At 40.3% G+C, this 25,323-nt stretch overlaps 1 protein-coding gene across 1 annotated transcript; it reads left to right on the plus strand.

The window, feature by feature from the left end:
• The first annotated feature begins 2,054 nt into the window (after window positions 1–2,054).
• Window positions 2,055–18,952, plus strand: wnt3a (wingless-type MMTV integration site family, member 3A). Its single transcript, XM_030774020.1, has 4 exons — window positions 2,055–2,125; window positions 10,444–10,685; window positions 17,718–17,983; window positions 18,473–18,952. The coding sequence occupies exons 1-4, from the start codon at window positions 2,055–2,057 to the stop codon at window positions 18,950–18,952; spliced, it is 1,059 nt and encodes a 352-aa protein (XP_030629880.1).
• The last annotated feature ends 6,371 nt before the right edge of the window (window positions 18,953–25,323 follow it).

Consider the following 25,323-nt stretch of genomic DNA (forward strand, 5'->3'; position numbering starts at 1 on the left):
CTGCCGTTATTTCACCTAGCCAGGCGGATGGAAGGATGGATGAAACAACAAACTGTTGATGGTTGAAGTGCAAACTGACATTAGTCGTCAGTACGACCTAGTTATTCTCTTCTCTTGTAATGTCATGTGTTTAAATCGAGGAAATTGTACAAAGAGGTTATAATACAGCTCAAAACAGTACGTTGAATCAAAAGCATTAATTAGTGGTTAAAAGAAATATTTCCATTTCGCTCTGTAAGACCGGAAATAAGAGTCAAGCGCTTTAAGTACGTATGCTGTATCATGACAATGTATTACAACAAATACGCTCAATTTGGCTGTTGATGGACTCCTCAAGCCGGTTAAATAAATTTGTTAGGTCCACCTTTACTGTTAAATAATACCACTGGCAAACGTCGTTCTCACTTTTTTATACTAAAGTAGTTTTGCTCCCCAACAGTGATGCAAATTGGTTTAGGCTAATTGGTTTTAATGCGCTATATGTTTAGGATTGTGGTTTTTAAACCGGAATCACGGCGTATAAACTTGAATCTGTCATTATTTCACGCACAACTATAAAATCCCGTTCCCTGAGGTTTCTTCATCACACTGACGCCTTTCATATGATTTTTAGATGCCATAATAATAATAATAATAATAATAATAATAATAATAATAATAATAATAATAATGTTATGTGAACAATAAGCTCGATTAAGTTCGTTGATTTAGGGAAAAACCTCGGAGCAAGTTAATCAAGCACCTCTAAAACCCTCTTCTAATGGTCTAACCAGAGCTGTTTTTCGAGATGTGGAACAGTGACGGGACTTTGAAAGGTCATCAAGTGAACCGCCTCAATATCAGCCTAAAACATGTTTGAGTTCTGTGGACCAGTATGTCGATGTTCCTGTTTTATAGGCTACCCTGGAATCTTCCACATCGATTAATAGCAGCTGCACAAATTCTATGCCCTTCTTTTGAAATGAATGTCCTAATACGAAATTGTTTGTAAATATTTCTTAAATGTTTGTTGATAACCTAATTAGGCTCACTTAGTTGACCTCTCATTACACTGTATTATTATTATTATTATTATTATTATTATTATTATTATTATTATTATTCGGACACAACCCGCTGCCAATTTGATACGAGTAAACGAAATTCTGGTTGGGTAAGAGTGCAACTATTTCTTATGTAGCAATTCGCTAATTTATTCCAACAGCGAATAGCAATGAGTTCAAATTGCTGGCAAATTTAACAGGGTGGAGCGACTTAATCCCATTTGATACCGTGTATTTTAACACCCTGAGGACTTTGTACACACTCAAAAATCCTTATATAATTGTGAAAAGCCTGTGTTCTTATATTGTTACATTTCTCAGAGTTTAGAGAAGTTTCTAGAATAGCCTAGACAAGATAGCAGTTCTCAGTAACTCAAGAAAGCAGAAGTTCCTCTACTTGTAATTAAAAGGAAAAAACACTGGCGAACAAAAAAAGACAGACAAGAACTAGGATTGCAGGCTAACAGCGTTTCACACATTTTCATTTTTGCATTTTAGCGGTTTCAAACTGGGGAGTGAAATCCGGACAGGTTGTTATAGCTACCCAATCCACGGGGGGTTGTGATGTCTATTTAAAACCCCACTGACTCCCCCCTCCCGCCTCTGCCTTTAAACTACATTATATATCACCCTGTGCTTACCAATGCCCACACGTCCCAATGAGCCGTAAAACACTATCTCCAGAAAATTAGCTCATTCTCGTCTGTGTGTGCATGTGTGTGTGCGTTCAGGCTGGCTGACTCAGGGAAGGTGAGCGCAAAGGAACAGTATCATCAGAATTTCCCCTTTGGCAATACCTGCTGATTGGGTCCTAAAAGCAAGCTGCTCTTAACTTTTAATATTTGCCTCCCGTATTCTGCCATGACTGGTCGCAGAAGATCAGTCCTCTAACACGACTTAAGTACACGGCGAGAACATACTGGTCAGCGCCGATTTTTTTTTTCATTGAAAAACGCGTGAGAGTGTGTGTGTGCGCGCCCGTGCGTGCCTGTTTTGCGAAACTTTTTAAGGATGATATACGTTGGATGTTTCCTGTTTCTTTGTGGGCTTACTCGTGTCATGGCAAGCTACCCAATCTGGTGGTAAGATTTATTTCTTTTTTTTTTCATCTCCCCTTCTCTCTCTGTGTACACGTAAAACATTTTAGGAACTGATAGCAATTTAATATCATTAACTGTGCAATTTTGATCAAAATGTGAGTCATTTAAAAAATTATCGTTTCCCACTTCACTACTCCTTTCCTTTGCTCTTTGTATTACATTTTCAAGGAGAGTGAAGTTATATAAATGAATTCACAATGTCAACTGACAGAATTAAGTTGATGTGTAAACTCATACGTTGACACGGTCTTTTGAGGCTGGCTCTTGCGCTTGTCAAATGAATTTAAAGAGAGTAGCACGTGAGCTAATGACGCTCTTGATTTAAAAGCACAACTGGATAAAGATGGAGATAAACATTTTCGATTATAGAAAATGCTTTTGTGAGTTTAGGGCAATTTTCTGGAAAGGGTTAAGATTGGATGGACCCGCCTGTGAGGATTTTACCTTGGATTCTTTTTTCAGCAACAGGTGTTTAACTGATGGGGTCTATCTATCTATCTATCTCTCTGTCTGTCTGCCAGTCTGTCAGTTTATCTGCAAGGCGACTTGTGGTCCACATTTAAATAAGATGTCCGATTTAAAATATCCTTCATAACAGATATTATTTTGTGAAATTCCTGGGAAATTCACAAGTAAACTATTACTGAGGGCTACAACTACAGATGAATAGTGATGCACCGATTTTCTGAAATTAGCAGAAGAAGTCTAAAACGTAGTCATGCCTAATATTTACAACTTTTTTGTACCACATTGTGGAAAAACGGCACCGCAGTTTGGCATAACTGATTAAAAACATCTGTACCTTATCTTTCCGTGACCGATAATCTGATATTGTTTTATTATACGTAATAAGTAGGCTAACAGATTTGAACATTTTAGAGCTTTGTCAGAATAACTGGCCATGCAGCACCGAGAAAAACGCAGAGATAAATGAATCAGGGAGAAATTACATCACAGGATAATTAAAGAAAAATATAAATAAAAACATAGGCTATTTTCTTTTGTTTTGCACAAATACGCAATGATATAACAATAATGATCTCACTGTTTCTCTTTTATGTTAATATCTCTTAAAATTGTTAAAATAAAACCGAGCATAAATTATTCGAATGTATAATGTATGAACATTGTAGTGTCGATAAATTAAAAACACTCAGTCACGTGATCGGTAGATAAACTTGTGGACCTGCATAAACATGCAACTTCATGTTTGTGAGCAGTATTACAAAGGTTATTTACAGTATTTTAATTTACAATAACTTATGTTGAGCTTTAACCTACCAACTGAAACCAAAATTAGAAAAAAACTAAATAAACAATTGAAACAAAATAATAAAATCATTATTGTTGCTGTCCTTGCTGCTGCTGCTGAAATGTTTTAAGTATTCTTTTGAGCAACATTTTAAGGAGCATTCATGTGGAATCTTTTACAGCTCAGAGAGAGATAACAGACAGAGAGAAAAGAGAGGAAAAGCATAGGCTAGAACTTACACAGCAAGACAGTAAAGCTGAGCTTTTGGACCCCTTCAAAAGCTATAATTGACTGGGCTATTAGCCACAAAGCAGGTTTCTCCCCTGCCATCAGCTGTTACCTGTCTGCCCCGGTTGATGGCTGAAAAGAACTGCTTTCTGTTTTTTTTCCCTCAAAGTAATCCAGGGGCTTCTTAAGACCCCCAAATCAGCACAGCTCCAGAGAGAGAGCAAATTGCCCAAACTGCCAATAAACCAAAAAGGAGATGAGGTCTATGCCTGACCTAATTATAGCGTTGCTGGGGCAAATTCGAGGATTATCAATATCAGTCAACCTCCATCGTTATCTTGTCTTACCTTAGACAGTAATCATGAAAGTCTCTGTGAACTTCTTTCAATAGTCTCCCAGTCAACTTCTTAGGGAATTTCCTCAGAGGTATCTTGACTTGAAGGCAGACATTTTTCTAAACTTTGAGTGAAAATTATTGTCAGTTTAAATCAGCATGGAGAGCTATTAGTGCTTGAGAGAAACTCAAAGCTAAGTGTTTCTGTCAGATTACATCAGAACTGTTTACTGTGTATGGAAGCCATGACCTTTGTTTGGTGGCTTCAAACAACCCCCCTCACTTCTCAATATACATCAGTCTTAAAGAGGGGCCAAGTCTTTTGTCTTGAGGAAGGAAGAGGCAAAACACATATCCACCAGTCACCACTGCCTACCTGAGACTGCCAGAGCTCCACTTGATAAAAGAAAACAGCCTCTGGCAATGAAACAAAGTCAACAACTTGGGTGCTTATGATCTTGGTTCAACAGGTGGGTGAAGGCACTGACCTGGATACAAGAGAAGGAACTCTGCTGCTCTGCATAACAAACCCATTTAAAATAAAAATGTAATAAATAAATAAATAAGCAGCTAGAAGTGACAGGGCTTGGTTTTAAATACTATTAAAGAACAGAAATGCACTGTAGAGAATATTGTTTTTAGGACCACTGTGTTTTGTATTGTAGCTACTCGTGCAGTTTACAGAGAATGTTCGTGAAACATTGCGTAAGGCGTTCTTGTAGACAGTTCTTGTTGTGTCATAAACTGGTGCCAAATGATATGTTCCAAGGATATTTCAAGAATGTCTGCTCAAAATATTTAGAACATTCTTTGAGTGTGCATTCTGCAAGTGCTGAATAAATATCTCTGCACCTAAATCGCATTCTAATTTTTTAGGTGAATGGGGGAAAAACACTCCCTGCAACTCAGAGTTAAGTCTTCCTCCGAACTTTACGAGAACGGGACAGATCTTTGTTCCCAGAACATTCACAGACCATATCCTCATTATCCTTGAGGCTCTGAGAACTTTCCTAGAACCTTTCCTAGAACCTTTCCTAGAACCTGATATTATATAAGCCGTATAAGTTTTCTAACCACTGCCACTGCATCCCCACTACTTTGACAGTCCCCCAGCTGTTCCCTCATTGCACTTTGCTGCTTCATAGGAATCAAATACCCAGTAAATACATAGTCCAGTCTTTGAGGGGTTTGGGCTACGGTCTGAACCTAGACCATGGAGAACAGGTCCATGGCTGTCTGTCAGCTACTCTCAACTTGACACAAGTCAGGCTGACTGCAACCACAACCCCCCCCCCCCCCCCCCCCCCCCCCGCCCCCGGCCCCCCAACTCCAACCCACCCCACAAACCCAAGCCTCCTCCACCTTCCCAACCCCACCTTAAAAGATAAATACCTGGAGGTGAAAGCTTGTCGCACATTCCTTTTCCCAAACATGCTCTCTTGATGTCAAAGTCGGCTCTCTGGCCCCGGGGGCCCAGGAGTAAAGTGGTAATTCGGAGGGTGCTCTTGCTTGGGCTTGCTAAAATATGCATTAAAAAACCTGGGCTGAATGCACTTCAGATGAGAAGGGAGAACAACTCTGCCATGGACAAGAAAGAGAGAGCAAAGGGCGGTGCTTGATCCTTCTCTTTTTTTTTTAATTAGCGAGAATGAAATGATTTGAGAGGAAAGTAAACAAGTGTGTGACGCGGAGAACAAATCTTGTTTTCTATCTCGATTTTTGTTCTGAGTGGCACCTCAAATATTCCTGTCAGGTTGAGAGGGGGTTAGGCAGAAGTTTAGGAATGCAACGTCTAACCACAAACAAATCTACAGTATGCAAACGAGAACATAATTTAAGAGTGATTCATACTTCATTCAAAGGAAAATGCCATAAAATGCTTCTTGAATGCTCATACTAACCACATCAGATTAATTCAGATCTTTGACATACACACAATAAGAACATGGAAATCAGCAGTGCCAATTTTCCACTGTGAACTGTGTACCACGTTTTAAATCAGAGGAGTCTCATGTTGGTGTTTACTTCGTTACAGGAACTTTTATAGGTTGTAAAGTCAGTATAAATTTAGTCCTATCTTGAGAATTTTACAGGATCACTGAAATAAAGCAACCTAAATTAGAAGAAAAGTTGTTTGAGACAGCTGCGCATTCCCTTAAAGTAAGGATGCTCAGTATTATCTTTTTTTTTTTTAATTCTGGGTCTAGACTCTAGAGTGAGATGTAAATTGTTTTCATACATTGCCCTTTTTTTCTTACTATTTACTGAAGTATACATCACTCCAGTGATTATATCAATTTCATAGGCAATGACAGACAAGCAGTGCCCAAACGCACGCCCAAGACAACTCACACCGAGGACTGTCATCGATACACCTGCTCATTTCACTCAACAGCTGTGATGTCGTCCAATTCATCAGGGTTCCTGACGATTTGAAAAAGTATGCGATGGTGATTCTTCCAGTCAGTGTTACCTATTAATTAGCCTGTTTTCTTATGACTGAGGACTGAAACGATACCTCACAGAGGCTGCCGACGCTCGATGTCACATTACACCATGACTAGTTTGTCCTCGAACAAAGAGATTAAGACTATTTGATTACTTGACCTATGACGAATTAGCTTCTGTTTGAAGTTTAGAGCACAACACATGTGTTTGAGGCAAGTACTGTGCCTGGATACTGGTTTCAAACTCTGCTAAAACGCCTGAGGGTACGCGCTGACAAGGGCTAAAGAAAGGTCAATTCGTAATTGGAGTTACTTAGTGAACAAATGTCCTAGTTCCAGCTACACCCCTGCTAGTCTGACAGAGGGAGAGAGAGAAGGAGAGAGACAGAGAGAGAGAGAAAGAGAGAGAGAACCACTCTTGTTCATGTTCTTTCTTGTTTCACGTTTCCTCAGATGATAAACCAAGGGACCTGTTTAGCTCACTGATTGAGAAACTTTGTTAAATTAGCCTGACTCACCACTCGGCCATTTAGAGGATCAGCTTTAGACGGCATTAAATGTTCAGTGTACTTGGTTACCTATTTAAATAAACTCAGACAAGAGTCTGCATGAGCTAACATCAAAGCAGTATGAAGGAAACAAAAAAAAAAAGACGTTCACCATCACAGTGACTTCTGGCTATGCATGCCTTTGTTCAAAGTATTCTGTTAAGGAAACAAAACTTAAATGTTACACCTTACTTTACAACTCCAGCAAAAGACAAACACAAACCAATAAGGTGGTGTTATCTCCAAGGACAGGCTGTTTTTTTTTTGTTTGTTTGTTTGTTTTTTGGGGTTTTTTTTTGATTGAGTAGTATAGTGCCGTGGCTTTTGCAACTAGATCAGCGGTTTACAGGAAATCTGAATGAATCCTAACTTTTACTTTCCTGAGAAGGTTAATTGCAGACGACAATACGTTCTGTCAATTTGAGAGTGCCTAAGTACACTCAGAGCCCCAGTACACTCCACAGGGGTCAGTCACCAACATGCTTGTTGTGACTAGTGATTAGCCTTTAACATAGCAACAAAGGTCAACAGGCAGTGATCTAATTGGGTTGCGCAAGAATGCTCACACCTTCATTCCCTCCACCTTTCAACTGTCCAGGTCAGTATTCTGCTCTGGAAACTGCAATAGCAAGAAGTTTTCATTCGCTCTGCCTTTAAAAAGAACAGTCAGTGTTTTGTCATTTTTTTCTGTTTTCACATTGAATCCTTCCTCTGTGTGTGACCATTGTCAAAGAATGTATGAACGTGCAAACAGAACGTCCTTTAAAATCCTGGCCTTTACATCTCCAGGATGGACAGCAGATCTCCAGGTCTAACTCAGCTGTGATTAGGTGCACCGGTCATGAACTGACAGAAGAATTAACTTTTGAGCAGCCTTTAACAAAACTTTGTTAAAGTAAAAGTTTAACAAAAGTTCTTCCCCTACATCTTCTTCTTCTTCTTCTTCTTCTTCTTCTTCTTCTTCTTCTTCTTCTTCTTCTTCTTCTTCTCCTTCTTCCTCTTCTTCTTCTTCTTCTTCTTCTTCTCCTTCTCCTTCTTCCTCTTCTTCTTTTTCTTCTTCTTCTTCATTTTTTTATTCATTTCATTAGTAAGTTTTTATTGTCCGTTGTATGTTATTCATTGTTTGTCATCATCTCAAAGCACTCTTTTGGGTAATCTTTACAAAGTCAAAAGTGGGCACAAGCTAAGTCACTTATGAATCAGTTAGACATATTGAACAGGTAGAAAGGACAGATAAACCACAGGATAAAAATAAACTGCAATTCACCTATTTAGCCAACAAACTGATGTGGAGTTTTCTCTGTGTGTGACTTTGCCAGGGCCTTTGTGAGGCCAGAATGATTTCATCTTCAGCTATCACGGGCTATCAAAGCTGGCCAACTTCCACGTAGTCTCAGATGGTCTCAGATAGTCTCACTGTCTGATGTTACTGAATTGGTCTCAGGACTCTTCAAGTCAGCTTTCCTCTGAGTTTCTTCAAAAGTATTTATACTCGCAGAGAAGGCCAACAGCTGAGTGCCCAAAGCCGTGAGCCTCAAAGAACTTCTCAGCCTCAGTGTGTTTGATTGACTGTGTATAGAGCAGCTGAGTACACGGAGAAATAAGGAAAATCACCTCATTATTTAAATAATATCAGTGAATGATTTTATTTTAGGTTGAATCATTTTAGTTTAGAGTACTCATTAAAATGTCCTGTTACTCATTTCTCCTGGCTATTTTTAAATGTTAAAAGACTGAAAACTAAAGGATACCTTTAATCGTTTCTACAACATGCAAATGATATGAGACAGATGAGAGGGAGAGAGAGACAAGGTTTCACAATACAAAGTTCAAAGTCTTGCATGTGTTTGGAACACCACCTGAAAACCCACAGGGAGTCCTTTGATTTGTCCACAGGTAAAGACAGAGAACCATAATTCTTGGACTGACTCATGTGACCCACACCTCTGTCTGTTTGTCTGTCTGTTTGACTGTCTGCCTGCCTCTACATTTGTCTCTGTCTGTATGTCTGTTTGTCTGTCTGTCTGCCTGCCTGTACATTTGTCTCTGTCAGTCTGTCTGTCTTTATGTCTGGGCCTTGCCTAACTTTATCGAACTCCAAACATGCCCAAGAGGGAAGCAGTCCAAGTAAGCTAAAGTTGACATTCATTGTGTTAGCACATTGTAGCTTAGCACAATAATAGTACTTAAGAGGAAAGTGACATGACTCACAAAGTGGTATTATGAGATTAGACCAAAAGAAGTCACCTGGTAGCTGTTTATTGACACTGTGTTTACTGCTGCCTCTCATGCACAAAGTTTTTCAACAAATTGTTTTCTTGTCAAAAATTGTAGAATTTTTCAAGACCACGTGCACTGGCTCTTAAGGTGACTAACTGTTCCATCATAAGTTTAACAGCGCTTCTTCTCTTTGACCTGCTTCATTATGTATTGCAGTAGACATTTGCACACTCACCCCAAAAATACAGTAGACAGGAAGGATCAGAAACCAAAATTCAAGGTTCCAGATTACCAGAGAGAGCTCTTTTGGGATGTGTGGAAACTTTCTAAAATTGCCTGGGAGGTCAAACTTTTTCTGGTTAGAACAGTACAGTTGCTGGCTGTGTCAAGCCGATCGGCAATGCCATGAATGCGTGAATGCAAACTGTTGTTCTTTCGCAATGTTTTTAAAGTGTCATTGCAAGATTCATTTTCATTCCTCAAAGGGACCACAAAATTCACAAAGTGACATATCTTGAGTGTCTCGCAGGTACACTGATGACATAACAGGGGGGTAAAGCAGTAGCAACATTTTCTGTAGCCACAACAGTAGTAAACCAAACTGAGTATGCAAGTAAAGAGCCAGCATGTTTGTACTTGCAGTTGCCTCAGCTTAGCACCATCAAAGGACAGGCAGGTTCAAAATGATACACCACAAACCTCCTCTGATGCTTAGTCAGGCTAATGCTTACTGTATCAGTACCCTTAAGCCAAGGGCTTGTTTAACTCACGGATGGTTAGAGGTTTGTGTTATGGTCTTTAATGATAAGCTGCCTTGCTCACGCTCTCAGCTCCGGGTCCATAAATTGTTCCTGATTCACTGAGGCCTTTCATGTCTGGGTTTCTTTGCTTTCTTTTTTTTTGCTTTTTTTTTAGGTTCAGCTCCTTCTTGAAGGCCAAAAAGGGATCAGTAGAGGGAAAGGATTACACTAGTATCATTTATAAGTAAAAGTCTTAAAACAAAGAAGAGGCTTTTGTACTCTGAATCTCTGAAAGTTAGACCTGTTATCCATGCTTTGACATTGAAAGCATTTTGGTATCTTCCATGTAAACGATTTATTCTATCATATGAACAGTGTGGGGTTTGTGTGCAAGTATTAACCAACAAAACATATTCAGTGATCTTCAGTAAGAAGAAAGGAAGTAGCCCTGACAGTTAAAGGCCATTGTTAATAGACCTGACGCTACACCTGATTAACACCCCCCTCTCCCCAATTCTCTGCCTGTGACAGGTCACTGGCAGTGGGTCACCAGTACTCCTCACTTGGCACCCAGCCCATCCTGTGTGGCAGCATTCCAGGCCTGGTGCCCAAACAGCTGCGCTTCTGCCGCAACTATGTGGAAATCATGCCCAGCGTGGCGGAGGGTGTGAAGATTGGCATCCAGGAATGTCAGCACCAGTTCCGCGGACGTCGCTGGAACTGCACCACCGTTAACAACAACTTGGCCATCTTTGGACCGGTGCTGGACAGAGGTAAAGACTAAAGACCTCTAAAAATGTTTTTTTTTTTTCTTTTTTTTTTTTTTTTAGTATCCCCACAATCCATACATCAATCTAAATATGACTCATCTTCTGGTGCTTACATTAAGCTGTTTTGATAACACTTTGCTATTCACCAGGTTTTGGAATTACACGTCAATTTCTATTAACTCTTCTCGACAGACGTGTCAAAACACACAAACCGCGTATACATTGCTATGCAGTGCAGCCTGTCATTGGCATTGCTATGTAAATGTCGTCATGACGAGTCTATTTAAAATGACACCTTTTGACAGATATGAGGTCATGTGCTTTGCTTTATAATAAGCATGTCAATAATCCACTATATTCAGAAAGATCAGAGCCATTTCCTTTGCTCTGCCACGCATCAGATACGTCTAGCTCACGATTCCACACGTTTGCTTTCATATAGGCAACTCGTATGAGTATATAAAGAATACTGTTGGCTCACCAGTGAGATGTTTAAGTTCCAGACAACTTATTTCTTACTGTTTTAACCAGACACTCCCTTGTGACTGAGTCCCCCCCCCAGTTTTTTTCCTCCACAATACAGAAAAAACTACATACGCATATTCTCATTTTCAAAGATATGATATTGTTGTGTCTTGTTGTATATGTCATGGTGGCGTAACTCTCTGACCTCCTAATGATGATAAATAGCGCTCCGTGTTCGCTTTTTTGATTAGACGGCTTGTTCTCTTATCCTCACGTATCATTTATTCGGCCCTCCTTAATCCTACTCTCAATAGGCTTGTCAGATGCACTGAGCTATGAGAAATTTGGATAGATGTGCGTTGCGTGTGTGTGTGTATATGTGTGTGTGTGTGTGTGCGGGTGTGTGTGTGTGTGTGTGATGTATTTGCGCGCACGGGAGGGTGGAGTGTGTGTTTCTTTGACTCACAGAGGGAATTCCCTTTTCTCCATGCTTTCTATCCTTCAGAAAAGCCAAATTCCTCCCCGGGTCATTCACTCAACTTTGGTTATCATTACCAGTTTCAAGTGAAATGCTCTGCAAAAGATGTTTTTTCAGTCATGCCGTGTGAAAAAAGAGTCATTTCAGAGCACACACACACACACGCACACACACGCACACACACACGCGCGCAAACACACACTCACACTAAGTCATAGTTTAAAGTAAGTAAACAGTACTGTTCTCAGGAATGGATTGCATATCAGGCTGAATATTTGCTTAAGGTGCGACTTTTCTCAATTTTGTTGTTTCTGTCTTTTTTTTCTTCCCCAAGGTATTTTGAGAACACAAAGGTGGAATTCCATAATGATGGATTCTTTTTGTTCTTATAAACCTTAGTAGACAGTGATGCTTAATTGAATTATCAAGAGATAATTAAAGTCAAATATGCAGCACTACTTTCCACGTTATGTAACCACATTCCTCAAGGATAGATGGATAGATAGATAGATAGATAGATAGATAGATAGATAGATAGATAGATAGATAGATAGATAGATAGATAGATAGATAGATAGATAGATAGATAGTTGGGTAGATAGATAGATAGATAGATAGATAGATAGATAGATAGATAGATAGATAGATAGATAGATAGATAGATACGTAATGTATAAGATGAAAGTAATGAATACAAGTAAGAAAAACTTCCAATAAAATAGTATTAATTTTTCTTAAATGGATTTGACACTGCAGGGTGTGAAACCATCGCTCCTAGTAATAATTCCTTATGTGAACACCACACTTGTTCCATAGTAACCCATGGTGGCAGGGAGGATGAAGCAGGGAGGAGAGTGTAAGTGTGGAGGAGCCAGGGGTGGAGCAGAGGATCATTTCTGTGCTGGGGAAGGTGGGATTTGCTGGGGTAATTGCTTTTTATAAACTCTCGAGCAATTGTTACACTGGTAGAGAAGGTTCACAGAGAGTCTGAGTGGGTCAGTAATGATTGGGGGGTGGGGGGTTGTCACAGATCCCCCCGAGCTCATTGTGGCGTTAAAAGCAACACCCATTTCTCTTCATACACCCCCCCCCCCAACCCCCCTCAGCCTAACTTGCAGGGGTTTGACTGGAAGTAATGGAGGTGTGTTTAGGGGAGGGTGGGTCTGAGTGGGGTTGGGAGTTGGGGCAAGGAGGCAGCCCTAGTAAATCATTTTGATTGGATTAAGGTCGCTGAGGCCCTTAATAACGTGAGAGGTCGAAGCAGCTAAGATTAAACATTTTGGTCGAGGATTTGGGAGGGGGGTTTTGGGAAGTGGGGTCTTGAGTGCTGGTTTTGAAAGACCACAGTACTCTTCAGATCTCTTTTGATGGGGTTTAGAGTCTCTGAGGCCTTTTTTCAGCTTGATTGATGTGGTTGTTTGGCCATTGTGTGCTGCTGTGTCTGTTTGTCTGCGGCAACAGACGGATGCATGTCAGTATCCTCCTTCTACTTTTTCTTTCTGACAAAAAAAAGAAAAGAAAAAAAGATATCGGCATAACTTTACCACACAGATTATGATTGAGTTCTTCCGCCACTTCTGGAATTAACAAGCTTAAGAGCAGCCAAGACAGCAATGCTTTAACAGAAGAGGATTAATGGAAACAAGTATTGTTCATACCATGCATGTTTCTTACTGCTCATTTTTTAAAGATTTCTCCTTTTTTAAAGGAGATTTTTAAGGATTTCTCCTTTTCTAAACACATTGTCATCCGTTCTCCTTTTAGCCTGTATTACTGTACATTGAGTCGATTGGTTCTAAATTTTTAAGTTTTTTGTAAGGTTTTTTTTTTTCTTGAGAGGACAGTTTGTGGAAAAGGAAAGTGGGAATCACACATAACTAAGTAGCTATTATAACTCAAAGGGTTTGGAAAGACTGAATGGAAATTACACGTCATGAAAGCATGACTGTCATTTTCATATGCAGGTTCTGACAACTATCAGTACTGCTTCTTTTTTCGCTCTCTTTCACTCACCCCTCCTTTTTTTTCCTTTCTTACTTTTTTCTGTCTCTCTCTTGCTCTCTACTTATCTGTTTTCCTGTCTTTCTTCAACTTCTCTTCCTCTTGCTTTCTTTCTTCTTGTTTAAAAGTCAGATGCTTTGACATGACAAGGACGGTTTGTCGAATTTCAGCAATTAGTTTGTCGCAAGGTTTTTTTCACAGGCTGATTTCCTGACATCACTAGGAAAAAGACTGACCACGTACAAAGCACATTTAAGAGAGCGAGAAAGAGACCGAAGATTTGTAACCTTTCATATTGTTTTTTCCTCTTTTTTCTTTGAAACCATGATCTTTCTCTCGCTCTATCTCTTCCTGCCCTCCCTCGTCTGCCCATCCATTCCTGAGGGCTGCCTGGAGCTACGTCTGCGTCAGCCTTCATTAATTTACATTAGCCAAAGTGTCAAAACACAGCCCTGCAGGGACGCTCTCTCATGAAAGGAGAGTCTTTGCAGGTGTTCTCTCAGGGCAGGTCCAAGTATTGGAGCACAAACCATACAACAGAGCACAAGGTAGATATAGGGTTTCACTGCCACATGCAAGCTGTAATAAGATATGAGAATTAATAAGGCTGCACCCTTCCACTATGTGTTTGGTTATCTAAACCAACTTGCTGGAGGAAAACACCGATTTACACAGACACACACACACATGCACGCATGCACATGCGCACCACACACACACACACACACACAAACAGAGAAAGACCATCTCAAAATCATGCGCAATTTATCATCTTAGACCTGTTCAGAGAGACAGAAGGGGGAAGTTTAAGTGAATTTATAAGCTGGTTGGCCATTTAACTGAGACAAAGGGTCTGTACAATAATCTCCTGAGGCAGGAACAGGTCCTGGTCATTCTTTTCTTCTCTTTATCTTTGGTCTAGAATCTGAAAAGTGAGAAAAGGGCATCATGCCTTCTCCTAAAAATATCACTTTGTCTCATCATTTTCATAATATTCAGATTACATTTAAGAATATTCGAATTATTTGATTTACATTTTTTTTATCTGCATAGAAGTAACCCATTCCCATCAGATTGTTGTGCTGAGGACAGCATCATGAGATGATCAGAAATTAACATGAATCCAAGACAGGGAGAGAATTTACAAAAAAAAGCACAGTTAACATGCTTCCCAGTGCTAATACCCCGCACTAAAAACCAACTCTGAAAAAGGTCAGGCAACCTGGGGTTACGACCTTTGCCCGCAGGAGGAGAAACTGTTACAATTTAGGATGTGCTAAGAGCTCCCTGCTTTTCATCAAATGCATGTTTCTCCATGCTGGGGTGGGGTGGGCTGAGGTAGGGGGGTCAGCTTACTGGTATATCATTACCTCTGGTTTAGAGAAAAAAGAGGGAGGGGGGAGTGGTAAATGGGGTTGATGGGGGAACCTTAGCTCCACCCCCCTGCTGGGCTCCCTGCCCGTGGCACAATATCTCAGCAGCCGTGAGATTAAGCCAGAGAGAAAGCGCCTTTCTCCATTCACACGCCCTTTGGATTGTTTTATTAAAGCATTTGAATAGGGATTTCCCCCGTCTGCCGACGAGCCTGGTCCAGGCCAGCACATAGTTCTCCGTTGCTATGACTTAACTTGGTCCCTGCTAATCACCAGCCAGGGCAAATTTCATATAAAATATCGGTGGCCCTTTGTGCGGCTAACGCGGCGTGACAGTGGCAGCACAATGGGAGATTCAAGCCCACAGCAGGTAATGGAGGACCGCCTGCCAAGCCAGGGTCCGGGCTAAAGTCGACCGTAGGGTGGGCGACAGGGGCCAGGGTTGCCGGGGGCCGTTGTCACGAGCAATCAGTATAATCGGGCACTTCTGATCGCATTTCTTCCACAGATAACGATCCATACCACCTCCAAGGTGCTTGCATATCTCTGTTTAAGTATGGTTATTCTTACCCACCCCCCCCCTTTTTCTTCTTCCTCTTCTTCCTCTTCTTCTTCCTCCCCCTTTCCCTTCTCCCTGTCTCCTCTTTCAGTCTGCCGTATCATTGTCACAGTCTGCCTTACGGATTTGACCTGCTCTTTATTGGCTTCCTGATCATAAAAAGTGGGCGACTCAGTGGGTTTTAAATTGAAATTGAATAGCAGTCTTTCAGGGCCAGACCCTTCACACCTCCAGCCCCTAACATGGCTAGCCTGTGGATCTGTGGATAGGGAAAAGGTGGCAGATTTGAACAAAATGCCGATAAAAGGGGATTTGATCTTATGAAGAGTAGATCTTGCTTTACTTCTGGATTACATTTTTCGACACACTGTAAAATTTTCATCTGAGTTGCCAAAAGGGTTTTGATTGACTGCGCTGGCACCATTACCAGTGGTTTTGATGTTGGTTTAAGCGTAGTCATCATTCACTACCTCTGTCTTTAGTGAAATACATTAAGAAGCTAATGACATATTTTGTGATATGACTTGGGACACTTCAGAATACATGAAAATGCTCCTGTAGCATATTCACAACCAGCTTTCAGCTTTTGAAACACCTTCTTTTCAGAACATGACCCTTTTTGCGCAAATTATAAGAGTTGGAACAGTAGCTTCTAAAAGACATGTACTGGCTCCTACCATGCACCTGAAATGATGGATATTAACGATGGCACTGATACAAAGCTAACACTATCAAGTCTAACATGCCAAGACACAAATTCTCATTGTTTGTCAGTTTTACTTGAACAATATAGAGTGAGTTGGGTTGGGTGCTGTATTCCTTTTTTTTTTCATCATCAGTTTTCCTTGCCCCCTAATTTCTAAACCGGTTTAGACCTGCAACAAAGGAAGACTTTCATTCTCCACAAGTCCTCTCCTACCCTTCTCTCCCAGCCGTGCAAGACTGCACAAGATCTAAAAATATTTCAAATTTGCCGGTCACATTAGGCAAACAAGGCTAAAGCAAGGAAGACGTTAGCATGGTCTTTCACTATGGACATTTTTTTCATTATAAAAGTGACCTAACATTCAAAATTACCTCAATGGAAAACACAGAGACCTTCGTTGTATCAGTATTTGGTGGAACAAACACTGAGCTGTTGCACAGTTCCATATAGTGCATCATGGTCATAAGTAGTGAAGCTGCTGCTCTTATCTCTTTAGATTCATAATAGAGTCGTTTTAATTATAGTTCTGGCCGCCACATTCTTAGCCATAACCCCCTAGGAGAATGAGTAATCAGTCAGCTATTCCAGACATAACTCACGCCTTACATAGCAAACTACACTGTTAGCATTTACCGCAAAGATTCCTTAATCACCTGAGAGGAATCTTTCCTATCTGAGCGGATGACTCAGGAGTGAAGGATCATTTAAGGGACTGGTCTGAGAAAGGTATGAACACATGTCTTCAATTAGATGCAAATTATGATGATAAAAAGATGATGGAAGAATTAAGAAGTTCTCTCTTGTTTCCGTCTTTGATACTCGTAATTTGGTGTTACCAAAAGGATATCTCTGACTCTTTGACAAACATTCTGGATAATAAGAGGGGCTGTGTGCACCAATCAGGGATGTCTGTCCAACCTAACAACAGACTCTGAATATCTCCTTAACAGTGTTCTGAAAAACAACAGCAAGTTGGCCACCTTAGATTAAGCTGATTGCACTTTAACTATCTTAACCTAGATACAGCATGGCTTGTGCAGACAAGGTCCCCTTAGGCACAGTGTGTTGAACTCCTTGTTCATTTCCTTGACATGTTCAGGATCTGATTGGCTGGGCCTGTTGATGATTTCATGAATTTACACAACAGCTGCACAGAGGCAACATACGCTGTGCAGCGAAGACATGCATAAAATCAAAAGAGTTTTTTTGTTGTTGTTGTTGATTTTTATTTTTGTTTTTGACAAGAAGTGATTATGCAACATCAAATTGTCATGCTTTTTGCCAAGATCTTGATAATTAGGGTGATCTGCTGAATCAGGCATTTTGGTGTTGAGTTAGAACAGAAAACTCTTGCTGCTGCTGCTGCTGTCTGGGTGGTCTGAGGAAACACTGGTCTAAAATAACAGATACAAGAAAAATAAACGCAATGGCTTTTCCCTCTCTGTCTCCACAGCTACGAGAGAGTCTGCTTTCGTCCACGCCATTGCTTCTGCCGGAGTGGCTTTCGCCGTGACTCGAGCGTGCGCCGAAGGTTCGGCCACCATCTGCGGTTGCGACACGCGACGTAAGGGCCCACCAGGGGAGGGCTGGAAGTGGGGGGGCTGTAGCGAGGACGTGGAGTTTGGAAACATGGTATCCCGCGAGTTCGCAGATGCCCGTGAGAATCGTCCAGATGCTCGTTCTGCCATGAACCGACACAACAACGAAGCTGGGAGAATGGTGAGAGACGCTGACACTCTTAACTCAAAATTAACTACTTCTGTAAGTTTATATGTAACATTTATCTGTAAATTCAGCTATTTATATAACATTAATAACACTTATCAGTAAATTTAGCTTTATATACATTTAACATAAGTAACATTGACCTCATGGATAATACTCCACTAACATCACCAGCTGGATAAGCTCAATGGTAGTTTTTCCTTATTTATTATTTTTACTGTTTCAAAACTGAAAGACTTTAGTGTTGTATTTGTTTTAGCTGTTGTTGATGTCATCTACATGCGGAATAATTACTTATTCATCAATAACTGTGGTATCATCATAATTTCCTTATTGAAGATGCTCCCTATATGTCAGGTTAAACTGATACATCCACTGGCTCATGTTAGTTTAGATCCATAGGCCGTCCATTGCTCAAGTGTATCTTTATCGTGACATTAGTCTTAATCCCACACCTAAAGTTCATGTCTGTCTTCCCTTTAGTCAATCACTGATCACATGTACCTAAAGTGTAAGTGCCATGGTCTGTCAGGGAGCTGTGAGGTAAAGACCTGCTGGTGGGCACAGCCTGACTTCCGTGTGATTGGCGACTACATGAAGGACAAGTACGACAGCGCGTCAGAGATGGTGGTGGAGAAGCATCGGGAGTCTCGCGGTTGGGTGGAGACGCTACGGCCCAAGTACCCCTTCTTCAAGCGGCCGACCGAAAGCGACCTTATCTACTATGAGAGTTCGCCCAACTTCTGTGAGCCCAACCCAGAGACGGGCTCCTTCGGCACTCGGGACAGAGTCTGCAACCTGACATCACATGGCATCGACGGTTGCGACCTTCTCTGTTGTGGCCGCGGCCACAACACACGGACGGAGAAGCGCAAAGAGAAATGCCACTGCATCTTCCACTGGTGTTGCTACGTCAGCTGCCAGGAATGTATGCGCGTCTACGATGTCCACACCTGCAAATAGACGCTACCTTCAGCTACAATCATCCACTGCGTAACCAAAAGTAAGAAATACGACCTAGAGAGGGAGGCTGTTAAGCAACTGGCTCTCACAAGCCCCTACGGAGCCTATGTGGCAGAGCCAAGCTGAGTTTGACCATCTGTATCTTCCAATCCACACCGTAAAGCCTTAAGATTACCTTTATTGGCATGGCAATTGGCTGAATTGTCACGAAAAAGGAGCTGCTCTGCACGTTTTTGAGGCCTTCAGAGGACCACGCTGCTCTGAGGCATGCCATTAGCCCAGTTCTCGAAGGGACCATTGTCTTGCAGAGGTCTGCAGTGGGTGGGGATAAAGGGCAGACTGGACTCTATGGGTCCTGGAGCTCTGACAAATTAAGGACACTGAGTCTTTGACAGAGAGGTGATTTTTTGTTGGCATGGGGTGTGTGTGTGTGTGTGTGTGTGTGTGTGTGTGGTGGGGGGGGGGTGCCCTGCCCTGCCCTGCCCTGCCCTGCATTACAGTGGTAGCACACATCAGTGTTCAAACTGTTAGCTCCCCCAAAGACAGCTACAGCTACAGCACTAGCGGTCCCATATGACAACGTGTCCTCAACTGACTTTCTAATGTGATATCTTTCTTGTAATGTTACTAATGATAGCCATATTTCTAACACACCATTGTGAAAGCTATTGTATTTGCTCTTTACTGAATGGCTTTGGTGCTCCAACATGATTTTTTTCTCACTGCTAGAAAGTTTAAAGACAACACTTCAAACAGCATGTATTATTTTCCATATTACCTGTGTACGGTCATTGCAGATCATTAGGGAAGAGGTAGTCATTTGAGTATACTACTAACAACTTACTAACAGTAGGACAAGAATGCACTTACACCTGAGTTAATGTACAGATGTTACATTTTTTTTGTGTCAATGTGTTCTTGAATTTTCTGCTTTTTACAAAAAAAAGAAAGGAAAAAAAAGAATTACAAACTATTGCTTTTTTTTAATACTGAGAGTTCAAAAGTGTTTTCATATTTTTGAATGTTCTCCATCAGTTCCATTTGTCCATTGTTTTTACTATAGTATGCTGATAGACTGGTAAACTCTAGCATGGCCAAACTTTACCCAAAGACAAATGACTTTTATTCAGTTAAAGCACATGATGTAAACATAGCAGTCTTAACTGAGTTTGAAAAGTCAGCACTTGTGTCGTAAGGTTGAGAATGGAATTCATTCTCTTTTACTTGTCTAACAGAGTCAGTATTAGTTATATTCTAAGTCATACATTGTCTCAACTTGAATATATTCTATATATTCTGTTTGCTATATAGGTTTTAAGAATAGAAGTACAGATAGGCCTGTAGCTAGAGAAGTTTCCACTGTGCTAAGCAGCTGATTTCTGGAATAAATGAAAACTAAAAGGTGTTTTCAGCTTCAATATAGCAGCCATGAACTGTCACTGTGAAAGAGCTTTGGCGACAGATATTTCAAAATTTGTTTAGCATGTGTTACTTTTAGCATGAGACCTATCCCCATTCAGTCTAAAAACAAGCAGCATCTTAGCGGTAATTCAATACCCTTGCCCCTTTCTTATGCTGCTATCTAGTATTGGATTTGTTGTGTGTGTGTGTGTGTGTGTGTGTGGGTGTGTTTGTGTGTGTGTGTGTGTGTGTGTGTGTGTGTGTGCATGAGTGTGTGTGCACATCTGCTCATATTTGTGTCCATGTGTGTGTTTTTAATGTATGTTATAGGTGTATTTTCTTCTTTCTATGAAAGACACTGTGCAGGCATAGCTATGAATTAAAATGTGAAGTTTTTTACTAATTCTTTTTTTTTTCATTCAAATGTTTTTGTTTGTGTTAACCAAACAGACTTGTATTATGATGGTTGAGTACGTAAAAACTGGTTCATCTTACAATACATTGTCCATTGCTTTTGGATTTCAAAACTGCAGATTGCATGGACAAATCAGAACAGCCTTTGGAGAGGGTTTAATCTTGTATGTTTTAAAGGTACATTGTGATGGTTATTAGATTAACACTTATGACTATAACATGACATCGCTGACTACTGCAATAGATTTGTATAATTATTGTGGAACCTACACTTTTTAAGGATCACAGTAATATTTGGCCTTGAAAGTGCAAATAGTTCAAGTCTTTTACAGAAGTGTTCTTCTACCCAGTCCTCTTGTCATAGAAGTCACTCGTGCTCACTTCAACCCAAGTTCAACCTTCATCAATTGGAAACGATCTGGAAGCTTGTGCCCACCACAAAAATCATCAAATTTTATTAGTATGACTCAGTGACCCTTGGCTAACAACTGAATGACCACCTTGTTCTTCTCAAATCTGTTCAAGTGCATCTACATTTGATCCTTCATCTGTGTTTGCTTTTTTTCTTTCGTTCTTTATGTAAACGTTGATATGTTATGGTGTCAAATCCAAAGTTTTGTACAAAGTAGTGTTGTGTTTCTGTGGATTTCTGATCTGATTTTTTATGATTATTTATTTTACATTAAATGTATATATTAGTAAGTAAGAGTATATATTTGCTGATAAATTCACTTGGTACAGTGTTGTTGTTCAGTAACACTGTAACACAGTTGTTGTTACAGTAACACTGTAACAGTTTTACCTCAATGTCTGTTGTGCTTCTCTACTGACCACACATCGAATGTGCAGATTGTCCTACTCGCTTTATTAGGATTATAGTTGTTAACTTTGTAACAAAATAAAACTAAATGTTTATAAAAATTTACGTGTGACCCATTCTTTCTACCATACCAACACCCACCAACAGTGTTCTGGGAAAATTGGCTTTGCTTCCAAACAGGCAACCTCACGCACTTGGTTATCCTCAGATATTGCAGATACGCATTGCATACCTTATTTGACTATAAGCTCAGTTTTAATACATGTGAGATCATGATGATAATGCAAAAAATGTGGGGAAAAACAGTCTGTCCACTGCCAGTCTCCAACAGCTTGACTTGTACACAGCATTCCCTCTCCTTTTCCATATGCCCAGGGCAGCATTTCTGTTCAAATGGGACTGCATGCATGAAATGTTACCAGAAAGGAAGCTGCTCCTGTCTATATTCTCTTAAAGGAGATGGACTGTGTCTGCCATTTTATGTTTGCTTAAAAGGTAGAAAAAGTCTCTAACATGATATCAAAGTGTGGTAAAATGACAATTTGAGGTGTTTCTCCTGTGTTGAAGATATTTGAAAAAGTATTCACTTAGTGCAGCTGATATCTTCTGAGGCATTCTGGTGCGATGCCTTGACTACTAAAGAAAAATCAATGTGATTCCAGTTCAGCAATGAGTAAGTACACTCAATGAAAACTACGCTTTATATACGTATGTATACATGTATTTATACATTATACATATATATCTATATATGCATACAAACACACACACACACACATACACACACACACACACATACACACATATATATATATATATGTGTGTGTGTGTGTGTGTGTGTGTGTTGTGTATGTGTGAGTTTATGTATGTGTGTATATATCGATAGATATACAGATATAGGTATATAGATATGTATAAGTATACATACATTTTTAGATATATACATATATATATTTACATATATAACGTGTGTGTGTGTGTGTGTGTGTGTGTGTGTGTTTTCACTCCATGTCGTTTCTACAAGATAAACAGATATAGGTATATAGATATGTATAAGTATACATACATTTTTAGATATATACATATATATATTTACATATATAACGTGTGTGTGTGTGTGTGTGTGTGTGTGTGTGTGTGTGTGTGTGTGTTTTCACTCCATGTCGTTTCTACAAAAAAACTAAATAAAAAATAACAACGTATAAAATTCAAGTTATTGAAAGTCATGACACCAAAATATTTCTGCTATCTGTCATAACCTCATAATTTCACAAGACGCAATCAATCAAATCTTGGTCTTAGCTGTCTCATAACCACACAGCATTTTTCCACATTGCACCAGTCAGATAGCCAAGGTGTTATTGCTGTTTACATAAGGCTTTTTTTCTGTATAAGATAGTTGTGTGCTTACAGCCAACCATTACTGCAAAGTTTCACTGTACTCCATACATACATGTCTGAGGACAAAGTTCTGACAAAGTTCCCATTTTAAAGTGGCCCAGGTGTAAGTACTTTGTCTTAAGTTTTGAAACAGTGTTGCCTGAGGGGTCAATACAAAGAATTGAAATCACACAAGTTCTATTCTGTCTGGGGCCTTCACACGATACAACATCTGACAGTGCGGCTTACCTGTGTGGAAAAAAAAGAGACAATTCCCTTCTTTTCTCACCTGAGTAAAGTAAGGAAAACATGCAGCTTTGAAATATTTTTACCTTAAATTTTATACAACAGACAGATTGCTCTCTCAACCAGCCCCATGATTCTCTTTTGAGAGTATGGAGGTCATTACTGTATCAGACTTTCTGTTGTAAGAGACGTTCCACATCCCCTGCTGACCAGGGATAAGACAGAGGAATCTCACATCTCAGGAAAGACAGCCAAGCCATGCAAAATGTTATTAGGACCTTAACATTAAAAATGCCCCAAAGATTAAAATCTGGGGTGACTTGTCAGTCTGAACCACAATTAGAGGCTGGGAACAGTCCACATTTGAGGACAATACCATTCATTCTCCCCAGGATTTTTTTTTAGGGGGAGGGGGGACGGGGGGAGACACAGAAATGCCTTGATAATAATTTGATTCCATTGAGAGAGTGCAGCAGCCAGCTGAGCTCTTTAGGAGACAATGAGAGAGAAATCCTTAGTGGTGGCATGGTAGCAGTGAAGGAGATCCGATCAGGCCAGAGAAGATTAGTCGAATATAGCCCACCAATGTTTAAGCTCAGCAAGGAGGCTCCGATAACTCATTCTTCCCGCACAATATCCCTGCCCCACACCGCCTCTGGACACTCTCTAATGTCACCATTTCACTCAAACGACAGACGCCACTGCTTTCCATTCACTGCTTTCATTCACATTCCAGGTGTCATATCCTACATGTTTGGCTGTCATTAAAAAATGCTTAGACCCCGGCAGCCCCTGGGGGCCCAAGGAGAAACAGTTTCTTTTTTTTTTTCACAACTTGTTTAGAGTGGACTTTTCCACGGGACTCCTGAGTGGCGTGTCTGGCTAATGTACAACCTCCAAACACACAAGTCAATCTTACAACTAGAGTTCATTGTTTTGAAGTCATATTGCACCCTTTTTTGCTTTCTGCAGTCAGATATCACAGTGGAAGCCACAGCTGACCGCCCTCTAGTGGTACGACCCAAAGAGGTTAGTCAATGTTAACTAGCTAAGAAAAGTGCATTACCGCAATTCTTGTATGACGAATAGACCAAATGACGTCTACACATTTAAAGCTTTAGCCACATAAACTGGTACTTAATTTTATATTGTAAATATAAATTGTGAAGATCATGGCATTTAGCTCATAGAATGCTGCGTAATGAGTAATTCACATAGTTTTTTCATTGTATTTTATGAATCCATTCAGTAATGATATAAATATGTTTAGCTTTAATGTATTACATATAAATCAGTCAGACATATCTTTGACTCACCTTTGAATGGTCAAGCTGTTAAAGCGTATCCTGCTATTTCTTGATTTAACCAGTGTGTTTCCAAATGGTGCTATATTTTCCTTAGTTTTAATATTTTACATACATAATATATGAACTGTAGCAGCTAAGTGTTATGCCAATATATAAAGAGAGATCTCAGCATTCAGTTTGTAATAACATGATATCTTAATGTGACTCATGGTTATTCATTTACTTGTAGCTAACTGCTGACTGTAATTGCCCACTCTGTGCTAGCTGGATAAATGTGTTGTATGGTCCATTCATTGTCAGTCAGCTCACACTACTGATGTGAATAGTCCCCCTACCGATGTGTGTGGTGTAATCTACCGTTGCCTCAGAGTGAAACTCCTGTACATTGTGTGAGTTAAGCATTTAAGCATTTGCTTCCACCATGGATCCTAAGCCTTTTAAAGGACAAAGTTTACATCCGAAAAGGGAAATTCTGTTACTCTTCCAGCTTCCAATTAGAAGCTGATGAATGGACACACGCATATCAGTTGCATGGAGGTAGAAAACGCTTCGTCCATGGGAATCAGATTCAAGGGAACGAAGGGTCGGGTGAAGGGCTGCTTCTCCAGGCTTCTACACAATGACGTACAAACTTCCATCCCTCCCTTTTCACGCAAAGAAGGATAGAATAAAAACAGAACAAATCACTCGACAGTTCACAGGCCTGACTTAAATGTTGGTACTGGCACCTTGGCTGTCATGAGGGAGCCCCCCTCTCCCACACAGCAAAGCAACATAACAAGGCTGTCACAAGTGTGAGAAGC

Source organism: Chanos chanos, chromosome 5, assembly GCF_902362185.1.
Source record: "Chanos chanos chromosome 5, fChaCha1.1, whole genome shotgun sequence".
NCBI lineage: Eukaryota > Metazoa > Chordata > Actinopteri > Gonorynchiformes > Chanidae > Chanos > Chanos chanos.

Coding starts and splice junctions, on each gene's coding strand:
- wnt3a (XM_030774020.1), top strand. CDS start 2,055: ATGATATACGTTGGATGTTTCCTGTTTCTTTGTGGGCTTACTCGTGTC. Junction 2,126..10,443: donor GCAAGCTACCCAATCTGGTG/GTAAGATTTATT, acceptor TGCCTGTGACAG/GTCACTGGCAGTGGGTCACC. Junction 10,686..17,717: donor TGGACCGGTGCTGGACAGAG/GTAAAGACTAAA, acceptor CTGTCTCCACAG/CTACGAGAGAGTCTGCTTTC.